General features: G+C 37.4%; 1 protein-coding gene across 1 annotated transcript; it reads right to left on the reverse strand.

The window, feature by feature from the left end:
* Positions 1 to 1,283: 1,283 nt before the first annotated feature.
* Positions 1,284 to 23,164, reverse strand: TRAF3IP1 (TRAF3 interacting protein 1). Its single transcript, XM_072418484.1, has 15 exons — positions 22,891 to 23,164; positions 20,175 to 20,243; positions 16,596 to 16,757; positions 16,248 to 16,391; positions 15,280 to 15,822; positions 14,857 to 14,934; positions 14,450 to 14,528; positions 12,563 to 12,583; positions 11,777 to 11,849; positions 11,365 to 11,448; positions 10,624 to 10,753; positions 10,509 to 10,545; positions 9,124 to 9,191; positions 3,506 to 3,729; positions 1,284 to 3,107 (listed from the first exon to the last, which is right to left on the reverse strand). The coding sequence occupies exons 1-15, from the start codon at positions 23,011 to 23,013 to the stop codon at positions 2,942 to 2,944; spliced, it is 2,001 nt and encodes a 666-aa protein (XP_072274585.1). The 5' UTR covers positions 23,014 to 23,164; the 3' UTR covers positions 1,284 to 2,941.
* Between the last annotated feature and the right edge of the window lie 42 nt (positions 23,165 to 23,206).

The following is a 23,206-nucleotide window of genomic DNA, read 5'->3' on the forward strand; positions in this document are numbered from 1 at the left end:
TGGGATTTCATCTGAATGAGCCACTGGCCGTATAGCCGATGGTAGACTAGGATACTCTATGTTACATTTATTTTTTTGTTATATCCTAAGTTTTCACTATACAAAAGTAACAGTCACTGAAATGATCTCTCTGATCAAGAGTGCTGACTACAATACCACCTGATCCAGGTTTGATTTGCAGAGGAGCTTAATATTGCCAGCCTTCATATTTATCTCTTAATATATTAAGGTGCAGGTCCACCCTATACTGATCGATGCATCGGCTGGGTCTAGATGTTAGCAGCCCTCTACTCCTATCTGAGATTAACAAAGGAGGAGCTCACATCAAGAACAATTCTGCTGCTGGTGACACATTATCAAATACAGATTTGTGAAGATATTTCTTGCACTCTCTTGTCATGGAGAATGTCCATTTTTCTTGCACTCTCTTGTCATAGGGAATGTCTTTTTATTTGGGACAGTGTTGTGAGTAGCGACACAGTGGCTATAAGACTATTTAATGACACATTGGCTGTACATTGCGAGCCACTGAACCACCTGTACTGCTGTGTTGGTTATTGGATAAATCGGCATTTGAACATTTTACAGGGGATGGCAGACAACCGATCTACAAGGGCGCTGGGGGTGACCACTAAGTGTAATGTCTAAAGGTGATTTTTGGAAGGGAACAGTAACAATACATCAACCATACCACCAGTCTGAACATAGATTAACAGTGAAGTTACATTTCGGTGACTCTGCAACCTGAGGAAGTATCTTTCATAACAAATTGTCATTAAATAATGGTTTTAATACAGTCCTACAAGTGACTCTTCTATAGATTTTGGAGGAGCTTTTCTTTCAAGACTTTCTTTTTCTTTCAAGTTTTTTTTAAAGCATGGGAAAAAAATACAACCCGTTTTTTTCAGCGATTTCTCCTCTTATACTGTTCTTGCAACCTTTTATTTAACAAGAAGTGAGTAGAAATATGCAACAGAGAAACAGACAGTAACAAGATAATAGAAATCCTAACATTCCCTTACTTTTTATTTCTGTTCCTCCTGGTGCTTTCTTCACTTCCTCTCCAGCCTGGACAATCTTATTATTCAGGCAAGAGTAGAAAGAATCTCCCTAACAGAACCTTCCAAACTGCAGTCCAGTATATTCAGTTGCTCATCTCTACACTCATAATAGTAGTAATGGAGATGCAGAAAAAAAAAAATTGCTAAGGAATATGGTAATCAACCCAACTCCACTTTTACAGTCAGGAAACCCTAAAACAGGAAAAATATACACAACCACAGTCTGTTTGGATAGATTTTATAGCAAAAATTAGACATAATCTGTAACGCTTCAAGTTTTACAAAATGTTCACACAAATTTTGTCATGTGATTATTTTATGTACATAAATAATTTGTACACAATTTATAAAATCTGTGTCCATACATCCTGGTAGTAATCAGTCATGTGCAAAACAAAACCTTTTGTTAGCAGCAGTTTGTATAGAAATATAGAATGGGCAGGTGATCGTGAAATGTCAAAGAGGTTGAGAGACACGTGGTTTTAGCACATGATATTAAACATTTGGATTCCATTTACATGTATTGTTAGGGGCCCAATTACGTTGATATGTATGGAAAAATACAACAAATGCAAATATACGTTTTCATGTTCATGCCTTTTTGGCTGCACTGGAAATTACACTGAAGGCTCACTGACCTTTTCAAGTTTTGGTAGTGCACAGTAAAATGTGCATTGTAACATACAAACTGTGGTGCACCGCCATTCCCCACTAAACTTGTAGCAGTTGGCAATGCACCCGCATGTCAGCATTCAGAAAAACAAATACACACATTTACTAGTGCGTTAAGGTGACCAGCCAAACTTTTTGAAATAAAGGAAGTTAATGGAGCTCCTAGTTGGAATGCAATCTTTTAGTGTGGCTCTGAATGTGATGGGATTGTGCACAATGAGATAACAGGCTGCTACCAGAGTGGGACCCAGAAAGTCACATCAAATTGGGCCCCTACTGCAGAAAATGGCTTTTAGTTCAGAAAGTGCCTCGGCTTTATTAGAAACAAAAAAGCAGAGTTTCATGTGCACTCCAGGCTAAAGATAGAAAAATCCCCATTCGGTGATCTTATATGCTTTTACTCAACAAAATCTGTACTTTCCAGCTCAAGTGAGCATTCATTACACTATTTCTCCATTACGTAAAGAGATATTGGTGTACAAATGGTTGGTGATTGACTGTGCGGTCCTGTCTTCTTTGCATTATTGACTACATCCGCAAGATCGCCATACAAAAGTTCCCAGATTTGTATGATCGCTCTACAGATTTACTTTTCTCTTAACACTAAAATTAATAGGCCGCCCAAAATAAGTCTCTCTCAAACTGTCTGCAGTTGAGTGGGAACAGAAATGACCAGATGGGTCGTCAACAGACATCAGAAATCAGTGGGGCGATTCAAACAGTATTCTCTACTCAAAGCTAAAATATCAGGAATCTGACCATTTAAGGTTAAATTTTCCCAGGCTTTCCAATTACCTCCATTCATCCTTCAACTGATTCTATAGTTATTTGTCATAGCAAAACAGTTTTTGCGCTGTGATCTAATACATATTTAATTAATGCAAGAATTGTTGATCTAAAACTCAGACCATGTATGGCCAGAACACAACCGGTTGGCAAAAAACCACTGCAGAAGCAGGCCCATAAAGAACAGAATGTTTTTTTCCAGCACGAGTCTTTGAGATACACCTACGAAGCTTAGCCATAGACTAAATGGCTCTCTAAAGCAGGAGCGGCTTTCTGAACAGAACACACAACTCTCTCATGAATGTATATAACACACACGCACCCTGAACAGTAACTGAATAAATAGGTTTATAGTACAAGACCTAGAGAAAAGAGTAATTTGTGCCACTGAGATATGGACTGTGAGTATATCGCTCCATGATTCAGTCTCTATTGGAGCCACTCATGCTCTGAACCATCTTCTGGATTTTCTCTTCATTCCGTAGTATGTTCCCTTTTACTGTGCAGATTTTATCCCGTTGTTCTTTGATAAGTTGCTCAAGCTCAGCAAGTTCAGCCTTGAGAGGTTCCACAGCTGAGTCAGTGATGCTAAAGAAATAAAAATAAAAGAAATACCATGGTTACATACCATTTATACAGCTGTAACTGGAGGCTTATAAAAGGCGTGCATTTTACACAAACACAGATATCTAGCCGGCACATACACACACTGACAGTTCTCATAAAGTGGGTAAATCTTTTTACTCTTGTCAGATGCTAGTCATCCTCTATCTGCATATAGGTTAAAGTGTATGTTCATCAAACAAGTAGGAAAGAGTTAGAATCCTTGTTTTTTTTTTTCATTAGTAATTCAAAGACTGTTCCTGTTTACATGATTCAATCGTTGCTAGTTTTAATCAAGTAATTTGTAAACCTACCAAAAATCATACACGCATGAACACCATTAGAGTAAGGGAAAATATATAAGCAAAGGCTATGATAAATACCTTTGCTCCCTAAGCAGAATCTCTGCATGTTCGCCATTTTCCTTCTTCCACACCTGCAACTCATTCTGCATTGTGTCCATGTCCTCCTGAATATAATCCATAATTTTCCCAAGTGGCAGAGCACTGCGACAAAGAATCTGGATGGAGCTTCTGAGTTTCTCAATCTCCTTTGTCACCAAATCTTTTTCCTTTTTTCTTCCATTATCAGTCAAAAGGGTCTTGTCCTGAATACAAAACAATATAAATGATTTTGGGAAACACAATTAAGACAGAGGTGTTACAGACACTTTAAGAAAAAAAGATTGTTTTGTAAAACCCTTTTCTTTTCATGGAGTTCAACTAAAAGACACAAAAGTCCAAACACCTCAGTATATGGTCACCTTCAGAGGGATTTGTCTCAAATTAGCAGCAAGCAGAACCAAGAGAATATGGACTCCAAGAAAAGTTATGTTTTGAAAAAAAAAACAAAAAAACAGTCACCTTTTTTCAACCACTGAGAGATACGTCAAAATGACCTAACATTCAATAAATACCCTGGAATTGTATTAACTGGGGTATGGTTAAGATTTTTCAAATATATATTCCAGACAGAAAATTAAGGTACCTGTCAGGTATGCAAAAAGTGAACAATAAGCCTTGAATAAAAGCTGAAAAACAATAGATTTCTCATATACCCTGAAGGCTGCCATCATGAACTAATTAATGATTTATCACTAGTCCTAATACCAAGATCACACAGTTCTGACAGGTCAGCAGTTCTACACTGGAGCAGATGCCGGCTCAACCTGTAAATTGGTGATTTAGCTACAAACAGCTGCTAAGACTGCTGCTCAGAAAATGTTCCCGGGGGAGCACCTGCCTACTGCATTGTTAATTTGCCTATTTGGTTGTAATATAAACAACAAAAACATTAAAAACATTTAGATTTTGTTTTTCATGACAGTTTTATTATCCGCCTACTTTTATATGGTACACAATGGACTCAATTTACAATATAGTAAATGGTATTTTGTCTTCAGGTGTTTAAATGTAGCAAGTGGACTGGTCTTAAAAAAAGAGACAGTACTGAGCAGTACAAAATGCTGCAATTATAAAAAGGAACAATTAGAAGCAAGAAAACCCAGAATTCCCATCTGGTATCTGCCCAATTAGGTAGATATTTTTTATGCAGCCAAAAATATTCTTGTATTGTGCATCACACCAAAGGACATCAAAAGAGAACCACATTTCATTAGGCGATGGTAACTATAATCAATGTAACATTAAACATTCAACTAAACATTGAATTATTTCATGCAGACATAAGGAAACAAAGCATTTTAATTACTTAAACATAAAAACAATCTATACCTTTTACTAAAACATTAACAGTACTTTACCATTAGTAAGTCTCTCTGTGAAAATCAGAGCCGTACTATGGTTTTGATAAGTAGGCCCATATTTAACATTCTGCACAGCTGCAGACATGCAGCAAGGTTACCAATACATGGGTTTTCTTGGAGCAAAATATTAGTTATACTCGTCTGTACAAACACGCAAACCAGATTGGTAATACCATAGACAAGGCACCCCCACGTGCCTTACAATATCAAAAATACATAGTCTTGTGTCAATATGTAAAATTATCATCTTATTAAATTGTGTTCATGTTTTAAGACTTATTATGTTTAGTTTTTCATGCTATATGTACAATGCAGGCGCCATATTTAATAAATATACATTCAGGCTTTTTTTTGATCATCAGAGCTGCACAGAGATTGAGCACTTATGTTACTGCATATCTACCAAACTGTGCAGTCTGCAAGCTATAGAATCTCTCATAACATAAAACAACCACAATACTCATGCTATGTAAATTACTAATGTAGATTTGTGCCCTACCAATTCATGTGAAGTACGAGTTTTATTTACAGGTCCACTTTAACAGGTTTTTTAATGATCTTCTACAAACTATACTAGCATGCATTTTCCCCTGCTACAACACAAATATATGGTTATGCTACATATGCTAAGCCTAAATCAATAATTAATGGGGATTGTAAAATGTGAGAAAGGAGGTGTATATCCACGCAACTATACAAGCTTTACAAATGCACATTCGTGGTCACTGGAGTCCCCTAACCTAGAGCTTATTAAAACTATAATTTCCCTTCTACAGCTGAGAAGCTGAATAGCTCTCAGCATCTTTATAGTAAAATGAGCAGAGTACATTCCGCTGGCAAAGAAACTATTATTAACATAGCCACAAATACCATATAAACTAACGATTTCCAACTGCAAATTGAACAATAGTGCATAGACTCCAAGACCAGTTAATATGATTTGTGGGCACTGGGTGGGTCTGAAATGTGATCTAGAAGTTAGGAGAAATGCCAAGCATATTAGTTTAGCACAATACAGCTCTGCTTGAAGGTATGGCCAAACAAACACTCTATTTAATCGTATTAATAAATACAAAGAAAAAAAACCCCAACAGTTACAAGTGATTTAAAAGAACAGAAGGAAACATTTGCTTGACACTAGGAATGTACAGTCTAGGTATATTAGGGACAAGCAAAGTCCTCACCCTATTCCTACAATAGCTTTAACAGTTCACTTTCCGGTCAATTTTCTTGGCATCACCAGATTAAGGATGTTTTTAATAGATAGGCATAGGATACCAGAATGGGTAATTCTAGGAAACAAAAATGCTGTATCAATACCCATATGGTGAAATCTCCATAGGAATAAATTAGAATAAAATTCTAGAGCAGTGATTTTCAACCACTGTGCCACAGCACACTAGTGTGCCGTAAGAGATCTTCAGGTGTACCGTGGGAAATTATCCAATTACCATTGTCAAGTGTCTGTGCTGTAGTGACTGGCAGAGTAATGTAATACTCTTCCATGCCAGTGGGTGGCAGTAGGTGGCCTAATTGACTTGTTTATTCTTAGAGACAAGAGAAATAGCTACAGAGTGTCATTTTGTAACATTTTTTTATTTTTGGTGTCGCAGGATTTTTTTAATGTAAAAAATGTGCCTTGATTTAAAAAAAAGGTTGAAAAACACTGTTCTAGAGAAGGCATGCTAAATATGAGCAATATCAGGCCCTCTTGCACCTTCTTTGTGATGCACACCGATTTAAAAATGTTTAATGAATAGACCTAAGCCATTTTCAAGTTGATAAAAGGTACACTTCAAATCTGTAAATTTGAAAATAAATAATTAAGGGAATATTTTCCCTTTCTCTGGCATAAAATTTATAGAAAAAGATTAAGTACTAAGTGCTGTAATCCATTTTTATGGAAGTGACAAAGTAGGACCCTCAACAGACTTAATGTGACCCCTTGAAAATTCCCACTCAATTTAGTGTAATTGCACAATTTTATTTGGTAGATACTGCTAAATAGAGAACCTTAAATACGGTAAATACTTTATATCACTATCTTTCATTCATACAATGAGATTTAAAGCTGTGTCAGGCTTGAGGGTTGCCTTCTGTAGCCTGCATGTTTCTGTTCTTTTCACGATAGTATTTCAAGCGGAACTAAAACCCAAGTTATTCACCTTTCACCATTCCCTTGCTGCCATCTTCTTTTTTTACTTCCTCCTTTCAATCTTCGGTCCTCTTGATTGGCCAGGCTAGGATGACTTAAAGCCAGCACACTTTCATTCTGGCACATGCAGAGGAGTCAGGAATGCCAGGTAACCTGGTAACTAAAGTGGACGCTGCGCAGCTAAAAACGCTGTCCCTTTCTGCAATAATGATCTGCCCGATTATGTATTCTCAAAAGTGGACCACAAAAGGCCACTTCAGAATATTCCAGTGATTTGTTCTAGGCCAATCTTGAGTTCTTTTTGCTTTGTGTTTTGAGCATTTTCTTGTTGGAGGTTCCATGATTTACAGCTGGGACAGAGCTTCCTGACACTGGGAAATATGTTTTGCACTAGAATGTATTGATACTCTTGTGACTTCAGCTGGTAACTCTTTGGAAGCTGTCCTGGGTTTTTGTAGACATTCTCGCATTTCTTCTGCACATTCTGGGCTCTACTAATCTTTTGCAGCCATTTCCACTGTGTTTGGCTTCAGTCCCATAAACCCTAAATTTCTTAAGAATATTTGCAACTGTTGTCACATGAATTTTAAGTTGCTTGGAGATGGACTAACATCATCCGTGTTTAAGTTAACTAATGCTATAATTTCCTTTCTGATCTTTTCAGACAACTCACTTTTTTATTTCTTTCTCTGCCCAATTTCAGTAACATGATGATCTCAAACAGAAAAATGTCCTCCATTTAAAAGAGCTGAATGAGTGATTTGACACAAACAATTATTTATATACTTTTTTGAAGTACCAAAAATGTGTCCAGGCCGTTTTAAAAAAAGTTTGTAGCAAAGGCAATATTTTATCTCGTTTCCCATTTGTTTTGCTTTTCTACAAAACAAAGCAATTAAGCTATACATGGAGCAGTTACTTTTTATTCACCATTTATTCACTTTTCAGGAGTCATAAAATGCTTTTATAATAAGTACAGTACCAACAAATTAGTCCACAGTTGCGAGCTATTTGTATTTCTCGTATCAACTTCATTTTCCTAAGAAATCTCAGAGGACTACATAACCATACCTCTTTATTTTATAGTCAATTGAAAAGGTGAGAGTTCTGCATTATTTACATTGCCCTTATACAGTAGAGACAGCAAGTATTGCCATCCTATGACTGGAAATATGTTAATGGTAAAAATCACCTGGTGAAAATAAAGATAAAGGACTGCAGCTAAATAATACAACCGGGTCTCGTCCCTATACTCTGCTTGTGACTGGACAGTGAAGAAACCAGTAGATTATTAATCCCATATTTCTGATGCTCTAATTTTTTTCTCTAACATGTCTGTAATGTTATTTCCGTTAGATCTGTGCAGTTAGCACGAGTACTGCTGCAGAAGTGACTGGCTTTTTGAGCTGCTTTTCTTTTTCCTAGTGTGAGTGCTCCTGTGCAGGGATTGTTAAATAACCACCTGGATTTATTATAAACCTCTAGCTGCTTCTAAACATCATGCACAAAATAATTCTAAATTTCACGTCCTGTGCTTACGCAGTGTATGACATTTCTAATTTTAGGTTAACCTGGAAAACAGGTATGTAGGGAAAAAAATCACCATGAAAAGCAAAGGAGAAGACTTGTCTGAAGCAAACAATCTTGTCAATTTATTTCTAGTACAATTTAGTAAATAAAAACATGTCTTTAACCTATTACAGCTCATTTTACAGATTCATATTTTTTTTATATCTTGGTAACTTATATACTGTGCCATATTTTTTAAAATGTTATGCAGCGGTTCATATTACCCTTTATTATATTTAGGAGCATACTGACTGTCTCATCAGTAAGGTGTTTCTTTGAACGTGGATCACTCCTAGTGGGAGAGAATTTGTTCAGCTAGGTGTTCTTTCTGCAGAACTTTAGATTTAGTAACATATCTTTCGACCCACCCCCTACATGCGAGTTGCATAGGAGACAAAGAGTAAGCTGTTTCTTTGTGTTTTTTTGCATTTAAATTATGTTTATGTCTCTACACCATCTGGTCACAGCTACAGCTGGGAAACTCACTAATTTGCTCCAAGCTGATATCTTACCTTACTGACTGTATCAGGTTGAGTTTCATAGTCCTTTTTGGTTTCTAAGATTTTCTTAACAAGACTGCCTGTAAAACAAAAATGTTTGCCACTAAGAATATTTTAAATAAATAAATCACAACATACTGAATGCCATTAGGAAATCAGCATCATTGTTCTGCCAGGTCTTGTTAAATTTAACAAGAAAAGGTGGTAACGCCACCTAGTGGCCACAAAAGTCCAGCGTCAATAGTCCTTGTTCTGAATGTTTTTTTTTTCCAGGGTATAAAAATATTGGGAAAACAAGCATTAATTTGTTTGACATACTTATTTATAAGCAATCAGATTAAAAGCCAGGGCATATAGCCATTCTTTAGCCTCATACAGCTAATAAAGTGTTCTCTGCAATATTGATACAGCATCATATGTATAAGGCTGATTTACTAAAGTAGTTGAAAATGTTTCAAAATAAAATGTTGTGAATATTCATTTCAAACAACCAAATATGAGCAGTTAAACAGATGAACAAACACCAATTTTCTCATTGTAATGGATAACTGAAGTTAATCAAATGTATATATTTGACAACTTAAAAATAAAAAAAAAATATATATAAAATTCATATTATTATTATAAAAAATATATTACACACATACACACACTGGCAACTTGCTCAACTACTTTTTAATGGTTAGTAACTCAATTTAAGCATGGAGACAATGTCAAGGTTTGAATTAAGCATCAGAATAGGGGAAAGGAAGTTTAAATGACTTTAAACATTTCATGGTTGTTGGGAAAGTTCTGTGATTTTTATGACCATCTGTAGAGTTTACAGCAAATGATCAGAAAACCTAAATTCATTGAGAGTGGCAGTTCTTTGTGCAAAAACACCTTATTGATATCAGAGGTCAAAGGAAAATGGCCAGACTGATTTAAGCAGACAGAAAGACAACATTGACTACTCGTTACAACTAAGGTATGCAGAATAGCTAATACACCTTGAACATCAAAATGAGTTCACTGTACTAGCCCTCACAATCGCCAGATCCAATAGAACATCTTTGGGATGTGGATGAATGGGAGATTTAAACCAGAGATTTGAAGCTGACTAATTTGAAGTAATTGTCTGATGCTTTTTTGTCAGTATAGACCAAGTCCTGTCAATAATATTTCCACCACCTTGTTGAATCTATTCTACAAATCATTACAGTACATCTGAAGGCCAAAAAAGTGGTTCAACTTGGTTCTAGCAAGGTGTACCAAAAAAGGTGTCTGGTGAATTTATACTAAATATGCCTAACTAGCAGTCAATTTTTTTTTTTAATTAAAAATTGGAAATATTGTTAAGAGTATTCGTCTTCATACTACAGCAACAAGAACCAGCCACTTATCGATGTCACTCTTACCATGCTTCTCATCCGCAGGGAGGTCTAGCTCTGCCTCCTAGAAAGAGAAGACAACTTTTAGTTTATCAGCTAACACACTGCATTTACCATGTGCATAAACAGTCCCACTTCTTACCATCTCCATTGCAGGTATATCTGATAGCTGAGGAGAAGCCTCCTCCACTACGAATTCGTTGTCATCGTCATCACCATCATCTTTCTGCTTCTCCACAATAACATTGGATACACCCTTTCCACTACTGACCCTAATTTAAAAAAAAGATTTCTGAATGACATCCTTCACCAAGCACGGCACCAATATTATTGCATCGATATCGTTATATATATTAACATACCACAAATATAATACAGTTTTCTTTGGGAAAGTAGTCATTTAATTTAACAAGCTCTGCACTTTGGAAGAGTTCAGTTAGACCCAGCCTTTGATTTAAATAAAGCTCCGCTCCTTTGTGTTTGTACAATGCAATGTTCTAAATTGCTGAATGACAGCTGTGCCTGTCACATTTTACTTTGCTAGTGCTGCCATGGAAACATGCAAAAATAAAAAAAGAAACCCCCAGGACAAAAGAAATAAAGGTGGACTTAAAGTTTATTTAATCCCATGAACAAAAACACCATGCATTTGATTTCCTTTTTCAGCTTATGCTTCCTTTATTTTCATTTAGCAATTTGGACAGTAACCCATATCTTGTCCAACTGTGAAAGGTTTGCTTACTGTACTGCATCTGTTAGGATTGCACGGCACCTCATCACCATACATAAGAGGTAGGTACTTAGTAGTCTTCAGAAATAACTGGGCTTGACAGAAAACTGATAAGAGTTGATAAGTTCAACACAGGCCGAGAGCAAAAGTTACCTTTCGGGGACAATGACATCTGTGCTGGGTTGCCTCTTTACTCTTGGTGGAGCTGGTCGAGCACTTCCAGGTCGAGGAATTCTTCTGCAATACATATTAGGACACTACTAATTGATACACATTTTCTCTGCCCTGTAGAATTGCATGGAATGTAGTCTTTCATACATAAATTACATGGGATGTAAAGTTTTTCAGTTTCCAGTGGCATGTCACATTTGCTTTGATGTTTTGGTATACACTAGAAAGTTATAGCCTAATAAAACTGTACCAAGCAAAATCCTAACTCTACTTTGTTCCAGCTTTAGCACACACATATGAAAACGTGTCGCTTGTACACTCAAGCAAACTCGGACACAAAAACTAGTAACTAGTATCAAAAATTGAAAATCATTTATATATTGAACACCATTACCTTTGAGCAGAGACATTTGCTTGTACATCAGAAGCTTCATTACTTTCAGTGTTCTGTATTTCTGTGGTTCCCTCTAAAATAAACAAAATATGATTCACTTCAAAACGATACAACAAAATAATTTTTTTTTATCTTATTCCACTTTAAAAACAGCATATAATGAAGAGATACATACAGGAAACAAGAATTACAAAATACATTTACCAGGTTTAATAATTTTGAATATTACGCCTGTGACACTGCACATCTCAGTTTTGTTGTTGCCTCGTTTTTCATTGCCCCGATTTTGCAAAAACATATTACTTACGCCGTTCCTCTGATGAAAAGATATGTAGATCTCAGAGAAAAAACAAATAGACAAGAGGCTGCAATCCTCTACAGAGGCACTGTAAAACCTGCTTGTTTGGTTACAATGGAACAGAGGAAACTTAAATTTAGGATGTGTTTTCTGGTTTTAATAAAGGGACAATGATTCCAGAATGGCACTAACATTTCCCTGACTATACATTTTTTATGGTACTGGTATTCAAATATTAAAACAGAATATTTATAATAACCACAAGTACAACACAATACAAGTGTAAGTTAGCATGCCTCAAAATTTTGAGGTGGCAATGGCAAAAAGAGAAATTGGGAGCACTGAGGGCATATTCTCAAATGTGGGCTTTAAAATTACTGTTGCTTTGCCTTCAATGAGCAAGATGGTCTCCTTAGACATCAAGAAAAAAAATCTCAAAAACTACTTTGTTACTGACAGTTCAATAAATAACATTATCATGTTCTTACCGCCATCACTGGCTGAATCTCCTGTTGTGAGGGAAATAAAAACACCAAAATTAGACCGATACATAAATATATTTTCAATATATGTGTGAAGCATCCCACCTACATAATGCACAATTATTAGAACAATGCTAAATCATTATCAGAGCAAAGTACGGTATTATCTAAAATGTATTTTTAGGAGGATTAAAACTATTTTTTACTATCTTGTGTCCTTTTAGGAAATGTTACCTTTCCAATAGACTAAACAACAAAGCAAGAGGAGATGTTTTCAATGTGAAGCTAATTCCCTCATTTGCTGACATACAATAGTCAACGGGTGATAATTAGATGTATTTATTTTTAATGTAAGCAGTGCAAGAGCCTAAAAGTGGTTGTCAACCTTTTGCAGTTTACCATAGGGTCTGGACATTAAAAAACGTAATCAATCTATTCCACAGCCTTTCTGCAGTGCCATGAGCATGTTGGTATGGAAGGAAAACTGAATGACAAAGATCGACTCCTCAGTGTACCACTTCTCCTTGAACAATCTCCTGTACAGTCAAAAGGTAGGGAGGGGACCTTTAAGTTAAAGTGTGATTGCAGCAGAAAAAAAAAAAAGATCTGGTCTTTGGAAGGAAGAAATTTGTGATGCTTGTGAGAGAACTGGCACAGGCGAGAATACACAGTTTATTTCCACTTTCCGTGGTGGTATTTGTAAACTGACATACTTTAAGACAAGAAAACAACAAAAGGAGAGAATAGATACAAGGCATCATCTATTCTAAACATCTAAACGGTAGTAAAAATAGGCATCAAAGAACAGTTTAAAAAACAAGTTTACATACAGAAACTTTTGTGTTTTGTTTTCCATGTAACTAATGTATCTCTATTAAATAATAGTAAATAATTCAATCATTTACAGAATTGCCTGGAAATAGCCTGAACGATGAACATACTACAGTTTCTTGAGCATACAACATGGCAGCTGCTAGTAATTTAATACTCTCCAAGGCTTTGGTGCTCAGGTGAAGTAGAACAGTCACTGTTAAGAGTAGAACCTATAGGGGTAATGCTAAATCACCATTTACCATTAAAGAGCTCTCATGAAGATGGGAAAACAACCAATGTGTCTGGTCCAAAATAAAAAGGAGCATGAGGTTTCCTTACAAAAGTGTGAATTTCTACACTTTAGTAAAAAGAATAATTCAGAGACTACAGACAAAAGACAAGACAACAATGCATGTTGTTCAACTGCTTGTCTATGATATGCCATTGTCATAAATAATCAGATTTCTGAGCTAGATTAATGGACTAATCTGGCCCTTTACAGTATATACCCTTCCTATGGCCTCACCTCTGCTGTATACTACAGCAACATACAGTCAGAAGGAGGAACCACGGACAGGCACAGGTGACAATGGAAATGGACACTCCCAGAAAGTGTTGATTTCCCAGCAGACTTTAGGGATCAGATCTCTGTATCGAAGCAGAATTAGGCAGAGCAGGTAGCAGAAAAGATTACAATTCCAGCCTTGAAAATAAATTAGGTGTCAGGGTCTCTTCAAATCTTAATTTTTCCCAGCTTCAAACTAGATTTTCTCTCTCCAATTGCTCTAACACAATACATTTACTCTAATTTTCTGGTCTCAGTGACAAGAATAAAGTAAAAGAGTAAAAGAAAAAGATTTTTTTGTAAGATTTTTCAATTGTGCAGTTCAAAAACCCAGTGCTGATACAATTCTCTGCTTTGCATTTTATTCATCTTAGTTCCCAGAGAATAAAAATTACTGTAATATTGCTTAAAATATATGTTTGTATTGATAATAAAGAAACATTACCAATGATACACAAAAAATGAACTAAATTTTTCCCATTGTCACCAGTCTAGCCAGCTTTTAAAATTCTCACCTTCTCCATTGAGCTTTGCTGGCCTTCTCTCTCGTAGTTTTGAGGCTGACGGACGAGCAGATTTCGATGAAACGGACAACTGATAAGAAAAAGGTTTTGAAATCTTTCTGCAATTTTATTACACACCTATGTTATTCTGGAAAGAAAACTATCTACTACCCTAGTCCATGTCCAACCATAACCCAGCTTTTCTGTTTTCAACCCAGGTTAAAAAGTTTAAACAAACATTTGACTGATTTATATTCACTAAAACACCAAGCTTTCTTTTTCACAGTTTTATACATAAACACAAATTATTTTTTGAGCCAGGAGATTCTGTAACTTCTATTAGCATAAACTAAACATCAAGTTTTCAAGGTCAATATAAATGAGGTACAGAAATGACAACACTGCTAACTTGTTGCTACCTCTCTCTCAGTGTCATGTTTGCTTTCTCTTGCAGAGCTGTCCAAGGTTTTCTTTGCAGACTCCTCAGATGTTTTATGCTGTTAAAGGAGAAATTAAGTCTTAGAACTGTGGAAAGTTTGCTGCTGAGCTAATGAATGTATAATATTTTGCACAAATCAAGACAGATGCTTTCGGTGCTCTTTGATCTGCACACAGCGATGTAGATGTACTACAGAATGACCCTGAACATGCACCACAATATACATATCTAGCAATGACAGTGTGCAGAGCAAAGCAATTCACAGCAACTATTCATATACATATTATAGTTGCCACTGTAGCCAAGGCCTAGCAATTTACAATTTGTCTATAATAATATATAGATTATTCAAAGTCAAAGTGTATGCCAGAATAAGAGATTAGAACCGCACTCGAAGTATTACCTTTCGTTCGGATCTCACTTCTTCCACTGGTTTTTCCTCTCTGTCCCCTAGGTGGTCATTATCCCTTACACGTTCTTTTCTCCTTTCCGAATCCCTTTCTCGTCTTCGCTCCTTATCCTGTTCACGAGTTCTTGTCCTCTCATCTCGGTTACGATCACCACGGTCTCTGTCGCGACTGCGGTCTTCGCGATCTCTCTCTTTTTCCAAGTTTCGCTCATGCTCTCGGTCTCTGTCCCTTGTTTTATCTTGATCTCTCGTTCTATCCTTCTCTCTTCCATGGCTCCCTTCACTTCGTCTTTCTCTGTCCCTGCTTTTCTCTTTACTTCTCTCTTTGTCAGTTTCTGTCCTAGATTCTTTTTCCCTGTTTTTTTCTCTATCATTTTTCTCTCCTCCTCGCAGTCCATCTTTCTCTGACTCTCCCACTCTTTCCCGTACCTTCTTTCTCTCTCTTTCAGAATGTTTTCTTTCATCGTCTTTCAGCTGCTGTCTGTCTTTTCTATCTCTGCTGCCACTTCTTTCACGAATTTCAGATTCTCGTCTATCCTAAAAACACAACACACATAAGTATTAGGTTATGATAAACAAAAGCAATGTAATTAATTTGCATCAGAACAGGAAATGTTTATTAAATACATAAAATACACTTATCAACAAAATATGTTATCAGAATTACTACTGTAAATATTATTACTATTTTAGAATAAAAACTGCAACAACTTCACCAATCTGATTCGCAAGGCACCTTGAAGTCATTTTAGAACTTACTATACTGCTGGTATAAAGTCATTATCAACAAAATAAGAATGACAATTCTGCAGAATGACAAGCCCGCATTTGTAGCATTTATTTCTGTACTGTTAGCTGACCTTTAACATGTAATATTCTTTTATTTATTTTTTTAGGCTAGTTTCTCTGCATGGTCAATATCCCGAGCAGAGCAGAGCAGAGCAGAAAGTGTATAAACCTACCTCTTTCTCCCTCTGGCTCCTTCGTTCTTCATCTTTTGCTTCTCTGTTCTCTTTATCTTGAGACTTGGTGCTTGATGGAGGCTTTCCTTTAGGTTCCAATTTGTCTCCTGACAGAACCTTCTTTACAGCATCATCACTGGATAACTATATTTTAAATTAAGATAATATTAATATTCATATTAATGGTATACCAACAAACCAACTCCTAAACTCTTTTATACTAGTTTATCAAAGGTACAAAAGGGAAAAGGTGTTGCCTACACTAAAAGCATTTCCTTTCCCCTAGAGGATAGCTTTAAATTAAAGCTAATAAAAGGCTGCCATGAAAATGTTTATTGAAATACCTACTTTATTTAAACAGCATTTTCCTATGGCCTGAAGGAACTCATTTGTCTTCTCCGGTTCATGTCCTGCAACAACACGAGCCGGCTTCACAGACAGAGGCTCTCCTGTCACCAGCACAACCACATCAATTGCTTTTTGTAAGAAGCTGATTTTGGAATCTTTATCCTATGGGTTTACAGAACAAGCAAAATTATAACAGTGAAATTCCTGAACATACTGGAAAACAAAGAGTATAAACAAAGAGTTAAATAATTTTTTAATAGACTTGTTGCACTTCTACCCAAGTGGAATTACGGGCCAAGTTTAATATACACACATAAGCACATAACCACAATCCTAATTTAAAACACCTCTGTCGCTACTCAGAAAAGGATATTGTGTCTTCCTATCTTGATCATGAGATAATCAGCCTTGCTGGCCCAGTAGAAGATCTGATCAATCAAGAGAATTGCATACAAAAGCAATCCCAGATCGCATTGACAAAGGGAGAATAGTCACCCAAGCCTAGTAAAAATTATTTGAAATACTTACAAACATGAGAGCAAGTGCCTTAGTGTTTGTATTTTATACATTTTTAATTTGGTCTTCACTATGTTAGTGCACACTGGATTTGCTTATGTACAGTAAAATACATATTAAAGATTTACCAAACATGGTATTTGTACTTCTGTTTAGACCAGGCATGGGCAAACTACTGGCCGTGGGGCGTATATGGCCCAATGGGGAAGTTTTTCCAGCCCTTTGAGTGTTCCGCGGCTCTGGCACTCCACCATTGACCTGACCTGTTTTTGCAGATTGTGGCCCCTGACTAAAAAAGTTTGCCCACCCCTGGTTTAGACAGTGCTGTAATCCATATATCCCTGTCACATTGTAGTTTACTAGTTTATAGACAAAACATTTACACCATTTGTTTTCAGTTCAAGAAGTTACACGATCACTGCATTTATAGAAATTCATTTTGCTCTATTTGTAGAAAAGGTTTTTGGCCTGAAGCCTATAAAAAAGAAGTGTGATACAGTCACCATATAGGAGGTCTGGTTAGCTGCAATAATTTACTTAATTTTTGTTTTAGTTTCTTTATGCACTAAACTTCTGTGTGACACTCTAAATATGCTCAGATTAAGAGAGGGTATTAGTCAAAGCTATAAAAAATGTATTACACAATACATATTATAAACATAGATGTATGAGGAGGGAACAGGAAACTATGGAATGCTTGCTACAAAATTATTATTTTTTTTTACCTCCTACTAACACTGTAGCTTGCCCTTGTGTTCATCTGTAACTGGGCAACAATTGTGAAGTTTATGTAGAGGTTGCCATGTAAGTGATAGCACGAGAATGTGCCATGTTTTCAACCTGGAAATAAATTAATCAGCTCTAGTGGCTAATATCACATATTTTGAGCAGGTCAGTGGTCAAGATATATACAAAGTTTTTGCTGGATTAGCTAGTGCTAATTTTAAACCTCAGGTGGACTTCGGTGAAAAAAAATATCTTATAATTATGAAAAACAGCATTTACAATTGTACTTCAGGCTTTTTTGAAACTGCCAGCATATTCCTGCAAAAGGAGACCTAGAGTAGAGTGGGTAACTGCAGATCACCTGTAAAGTGGCTCAAGATCTTTAAAGCTCAAGCAGTTTGATATACAAATACCAACTACCGTTTGTGGTGGTCAACTCTGAAATCTCTTTTATTTCATGCACACCTTATCACAAGCCTAACCCTGTAAACGGATACCTTATTGTGTAATAGTGATTCACATGAAACAAACAAAAAGGAGTGCGTCAGAGCTGATGACCACAGAACTTGAACATTATTTCTGCACCAGTTACAAATATTTTTTGGCGGCTGATTTTCATTAAAACACCCACCCACCCAAAGTAACAATTCAGCATAGGAAACTGCTGCAGCTTATGTAATCCCGAGTCTGACTCGGGGTACCTAAAAACAGGTTAAAACCCCACTTATCTTGTTCTGTCGCTGTTCCCCGGCGTCCTGCTGGTCCCCACAAGTCCTGGGGACACGTGTGCCTCCTCTGATCTCCAGCGGTGAAGTGCAGATTCGATCTACGGGTTTCCCAGTGACGTTGGTGCGGCCGGGACTTAGCGGCAGAAAATTCAAATCATTTTGTATTGGATTCAATACAAAATAGCTGTATTGAGTCCAATACAAAAAAATATTTATAAAATAAATATAAATATATGGTACTATACAGTTACATTACATGTTTGAATAATTTTTTTATTTTTTTAACAGATTTTTGTGTTTTGTTATTTAAAGTTTATTATAAAATGTATTAAATATCAGTGAGTCCCAGAAACTAAAAAAACAAATCACAATTTAGCTAATAGCAAGGAAAAAACTTTTGTCTATTTTGCATAAAACTATATTAGAAAATGAACAAAGGTACAACGGCTACTAAGATGAAAATGATCAAGAATGGGTCTATAATTTCTGGCAGAGAAAGGGTCCTAGTCTGCAGCATGGTCAGCTCATAAATCAGGCTATGATTGCTTTTTAAAGAATACGAAAAGTAGGATTTTGAACACCTTTTATTTTTTTAGGCATCTGGAATGCATTTAGCTGGTTCTGTCCATTTATGATATCTGTAAAACATGTTAGCAATGATGTCTATGATGTCAGGTATTTTCCTATTCTCAACTCAACTCCATTCTCAACACTCTTTGAACATGTGAAGCATTTCCTAACTTATAAATAAATGTTTTTTATTTACAGTTTATGTTTGGATGAATAATTCTATTTTGCTCTTTGTGACTGCACATTTCGTTTTAATTAAAAGATCCTTTTCCATCACGTTTGTCAATTTAGCATAAGCAAAATATTATTGGATAATATATAGTTAGCAATATTGTATAGTTAAATATGTTTTAGGAGCTCTCGCTACCATCCACTAAGGCTGCAAATGGTAGTCAATGCTCTGAATTAAAGAAATTGCAAGGCAGCTGAGTGAAGGCAGGTTTAGAGATACCTCACTTTAAATATTCTGTTAACTATTACAAATCAGGAATTTGCACACTGGGAATTATATTTACACACACACACTCCCACTGGTACTCTAAATGTAGGCAAAAAAAATTCAATACAAAATGTCAACACCAATACCAAATATATGTCCAGCCATACCTCATAAGTATACCCTGTGGATACATTTCATGTTTTTTGGATGCATTTTTCATGCCACTGTCCTGTAGAGAGCACAAATGTACTACTACACATGTAAACACCCACATTCTTGATACATAGTGCAATGAACCATGGTTATCTTAATGGCAGAAATCTGACTTTGCCATCCCTCCGGTGTTCAGCCAGAAATAGTGAAAACTACCAGCAGCTTCTACACAGACTGCATAAATAAACTATTCTTCACTGAAAATACATTTTGAATATATATATATATATATATATATATATATATATATATATATATATTGATTATTTACAATCGTGTGCTTGTTACTCTTTTTTCATTCCTAACGTAAAGACTGGTTTTAGATCTTCTTTAAGCATTCAAAAGGTTTAAGGAACCAAACATATACAAAAAATAATGAATACAAACCTTTACATTGTCCGATTTTAGTTCTGATTCTGTGTACAATCCCTTCAAAAAACCAGTGGTCCTGATAACCTGAGACAACAAAAGTGACCATAAATGTCAATTTAAATAGCAATGGTGTTCTGTAACAGATATCAAATATTAGGATTCAGTTGAACTTTATTTTCAATACACTTAAAGCGTAAATAATGCCAAATCTTAAAAATATAAACCTGTTGTTGTGTAGTCCAGACCTGTTATTGTGAGTCACTGCATGCTTTTTTTTTCCCTTTGGCTAACAAATAATCATTTATGCTATATTCAGCTATGTCTCTGCTTGTAAATCTGGGTGTTATATATCAGGTTTCATAAAAGTAAACTGACAAAAACAATGCATTTCAGCCTTTCAACATCAAAGAGTAAACAGAGACTGTTAGCTAAATAAAGAAAAGCTTAACGTCTGGGTTTTAAAACTATGTGCACACATGGGGTAATAGTTCTAGTGCTAGTCCTATGTCGGAAACCTGACATGTGTACAGCAGTCCTTCAATGTCATTCACCAATCCGCCACAGCAAATTGATGAACGACCAATCAGGAACGTCCACTGTTCTTTTCTATGAAGGAGAGCACAGCAGGTTGCTGTTGCTCGTCCATCATCTCCAAAGAACAGAATAGAACAATGCTGTGTGTACAGCATTTGTTCTGTCACAGGAAACAATCTCAAAGGGTCATTTCCCGCGACAATTCTCTGACGTCCATCAGACATCTGTATGAGGCTAAAAAGAAAACTGGTCACAAAATACACATAAGCGCTGTTGTTGCATAAAAGGTACAAGTAATTTAAAAAAGGAATATTATGGAATCCCAGCGTTAGAGATTATATCATATAAAGGGCGAGAATGCTTTTGTAGACAGAACCTTGCCAACCTGTATTCTAACCAGATAACATATTCTACACAGACCACGCCCATTAAACTTTTAATTCCAGTACCCTGTCCATACACTGGAGTTTTAATTCCAGTACCCTGTCCATACACTGTCTGAATTTCCTAAACAAAGCCCAATCATAGTAGAAACTAAACAGACACCTTTAAATAACTAATAAAAAAAAAGAAGATTGAGCGATGGTCCCATCAGTATATTTCTGTTTTTACCGATAACAAACTGATGACGATCCTTGACCAAATGTTACGGCTTCAATTAAAGCAGAAAAAGAGAAGTCAGAAAACTGTATGAGTTGCCTGGCATGGAAGAAAAATAAAAAACAAGAATGGTATAAAGAGATCCTGTTACCAAAGTAAGTCAAAACTGCCCTGCAACAATATCTATAATTTGGCTTGTTGCAAAGCTGTGCTGCCACTGTTATCTGAAAAATCTGGAAATGTTAAATGACAAGTTTCCAGCTGAACATGGGGGAACACCCCCAGCACAAGGGCATCATTCCACCCACTGACACCAACAGCGCACTTTTTCTCCCAACGACGAGCCACTTTTCCTCCCACCGATACCAACGACGGGCCACTTTTCTTCCCACCGATACCAACGACGGGCCACTTTTCTTCCCACCGATACCAACGACGGGCCACTTTTCTTCCCACCGATACCAACACTTTTCTTCCCACCGATACCAACGACGGGCCACTTTTCTTCCCACCGATACCAACGACGGGCCACTATTCCTCCCACCGATACCAACGACGGGCCACTATTCCTCCCACCGATACCAACGACGGGCCACTATTCCTCCCACCGATACCAACGACGGGCCACTTTTCCTCCCACCGATACCAACGACGGGCCACTTTTCCTCCCACCGATACCAACGACGGGCCACTTTTCCTCCCACCGATACCAATGATGGGGTATTATTCCTCCCACCAACACCGGGCCACTATTCCTTCCACCGACGGGCCACTTTTCCTCCCACTGATACCAAAGATGGGATACTATTGCTCCCACCGACACCAATGATGGGCCACTTTTCCTCCCACCGATACCAAGGACAGGCCACTTTTCTTCCCACCGATGGGCCACTTTTCCTCCCACCCATAGCAACAACGGGCCACTATTCCTCCCACCGATACCAATGACGGGGCATTATTCCCCCCACCGACGGGCCACTATTCCTCCCACCAACACCCACAACAGGCCACTATTCCTTCCACCGACGGGCCACTATTCCTTCCACCGACGGGCCACTATTCCTTCCACCGACGGACCACTTTTCCTCCCACCGATACCAACAAAGGGCCACTATTTCCTCCCACAGACACCAATGACGGGCCAATTTCCCCCGCACTGACGGGGCACTATTCTTCCCACTGGCACCATTCATGGGTTATTACTACTCACACACAGACTACAGGAGTTCAATCATTTTATTACTCCCACTGACACCTCTGGGACATATTTCACCCCCACTGACGGGGGCGTCCTCTCTCCCCCCTGACCACGCTCTGCCCCTCCAAAGAACGCCCTGGGCCTGGGTTTAGAAGTTCGGGTAGTCTGGTATCATTCATGGCGTCTGTGTCAGTGAATATTTTCACATCTATTGGTGAATGATCAGAGTCCAGACTAGCCGTGTCCTGCCTACTATGACAGCACTACAAGTCCCAGCACACCACAGGTCCGGACTTCTGACCATTCTGGTACTTGTAGTGCTGGAACAAGTTGTAAGGAAGCCACAGGTTGCTGCCCCCTCCCTCCTGCCCAGTATTGCTGTAGGTCTCCGGGTCTCACCTCAGTCACAATGTCGTGCAGGTAACGGAACGGCGGCTTGCTCAGCAGTTTATCCGTAAGCGGCGGCTTCCTAATCACCTTACCCAGAGTTTCCTGTGTGCGCCTGATAACCGCGGCCTCCATTCCGGGCCTGTGAACCAGTAGAGGAGCGGGAGAGCAGATTCCCTTTCCCCACAGCTGGCTCACCAGCTCTGACACTCGTTTACTCCAGTCTCCAAGGCTCGGTTACTGTGTTCTCAGCACCGGCCAATTCTTCCTTTCCCACAATCCCTTTCGAACTCCGTAGTGCGCATGCACCGCCTCCGCCGTTACCAAG

Source organism: Pyxicephalus adspersus, chromosome 7 (assembly GCF_032062135.1).
Source record: "Pyxicephalus adspersus chromosome 7, UCB_Pads_2.0, whole genome shotgun sequence".
NCBI classification, from domain to species: Eukaryota; Metazoa; Chordata; class Amphibia; order Anura; family Pyxicephalidae; genus Pyxicephalus; species Pyxicephalus adspersus.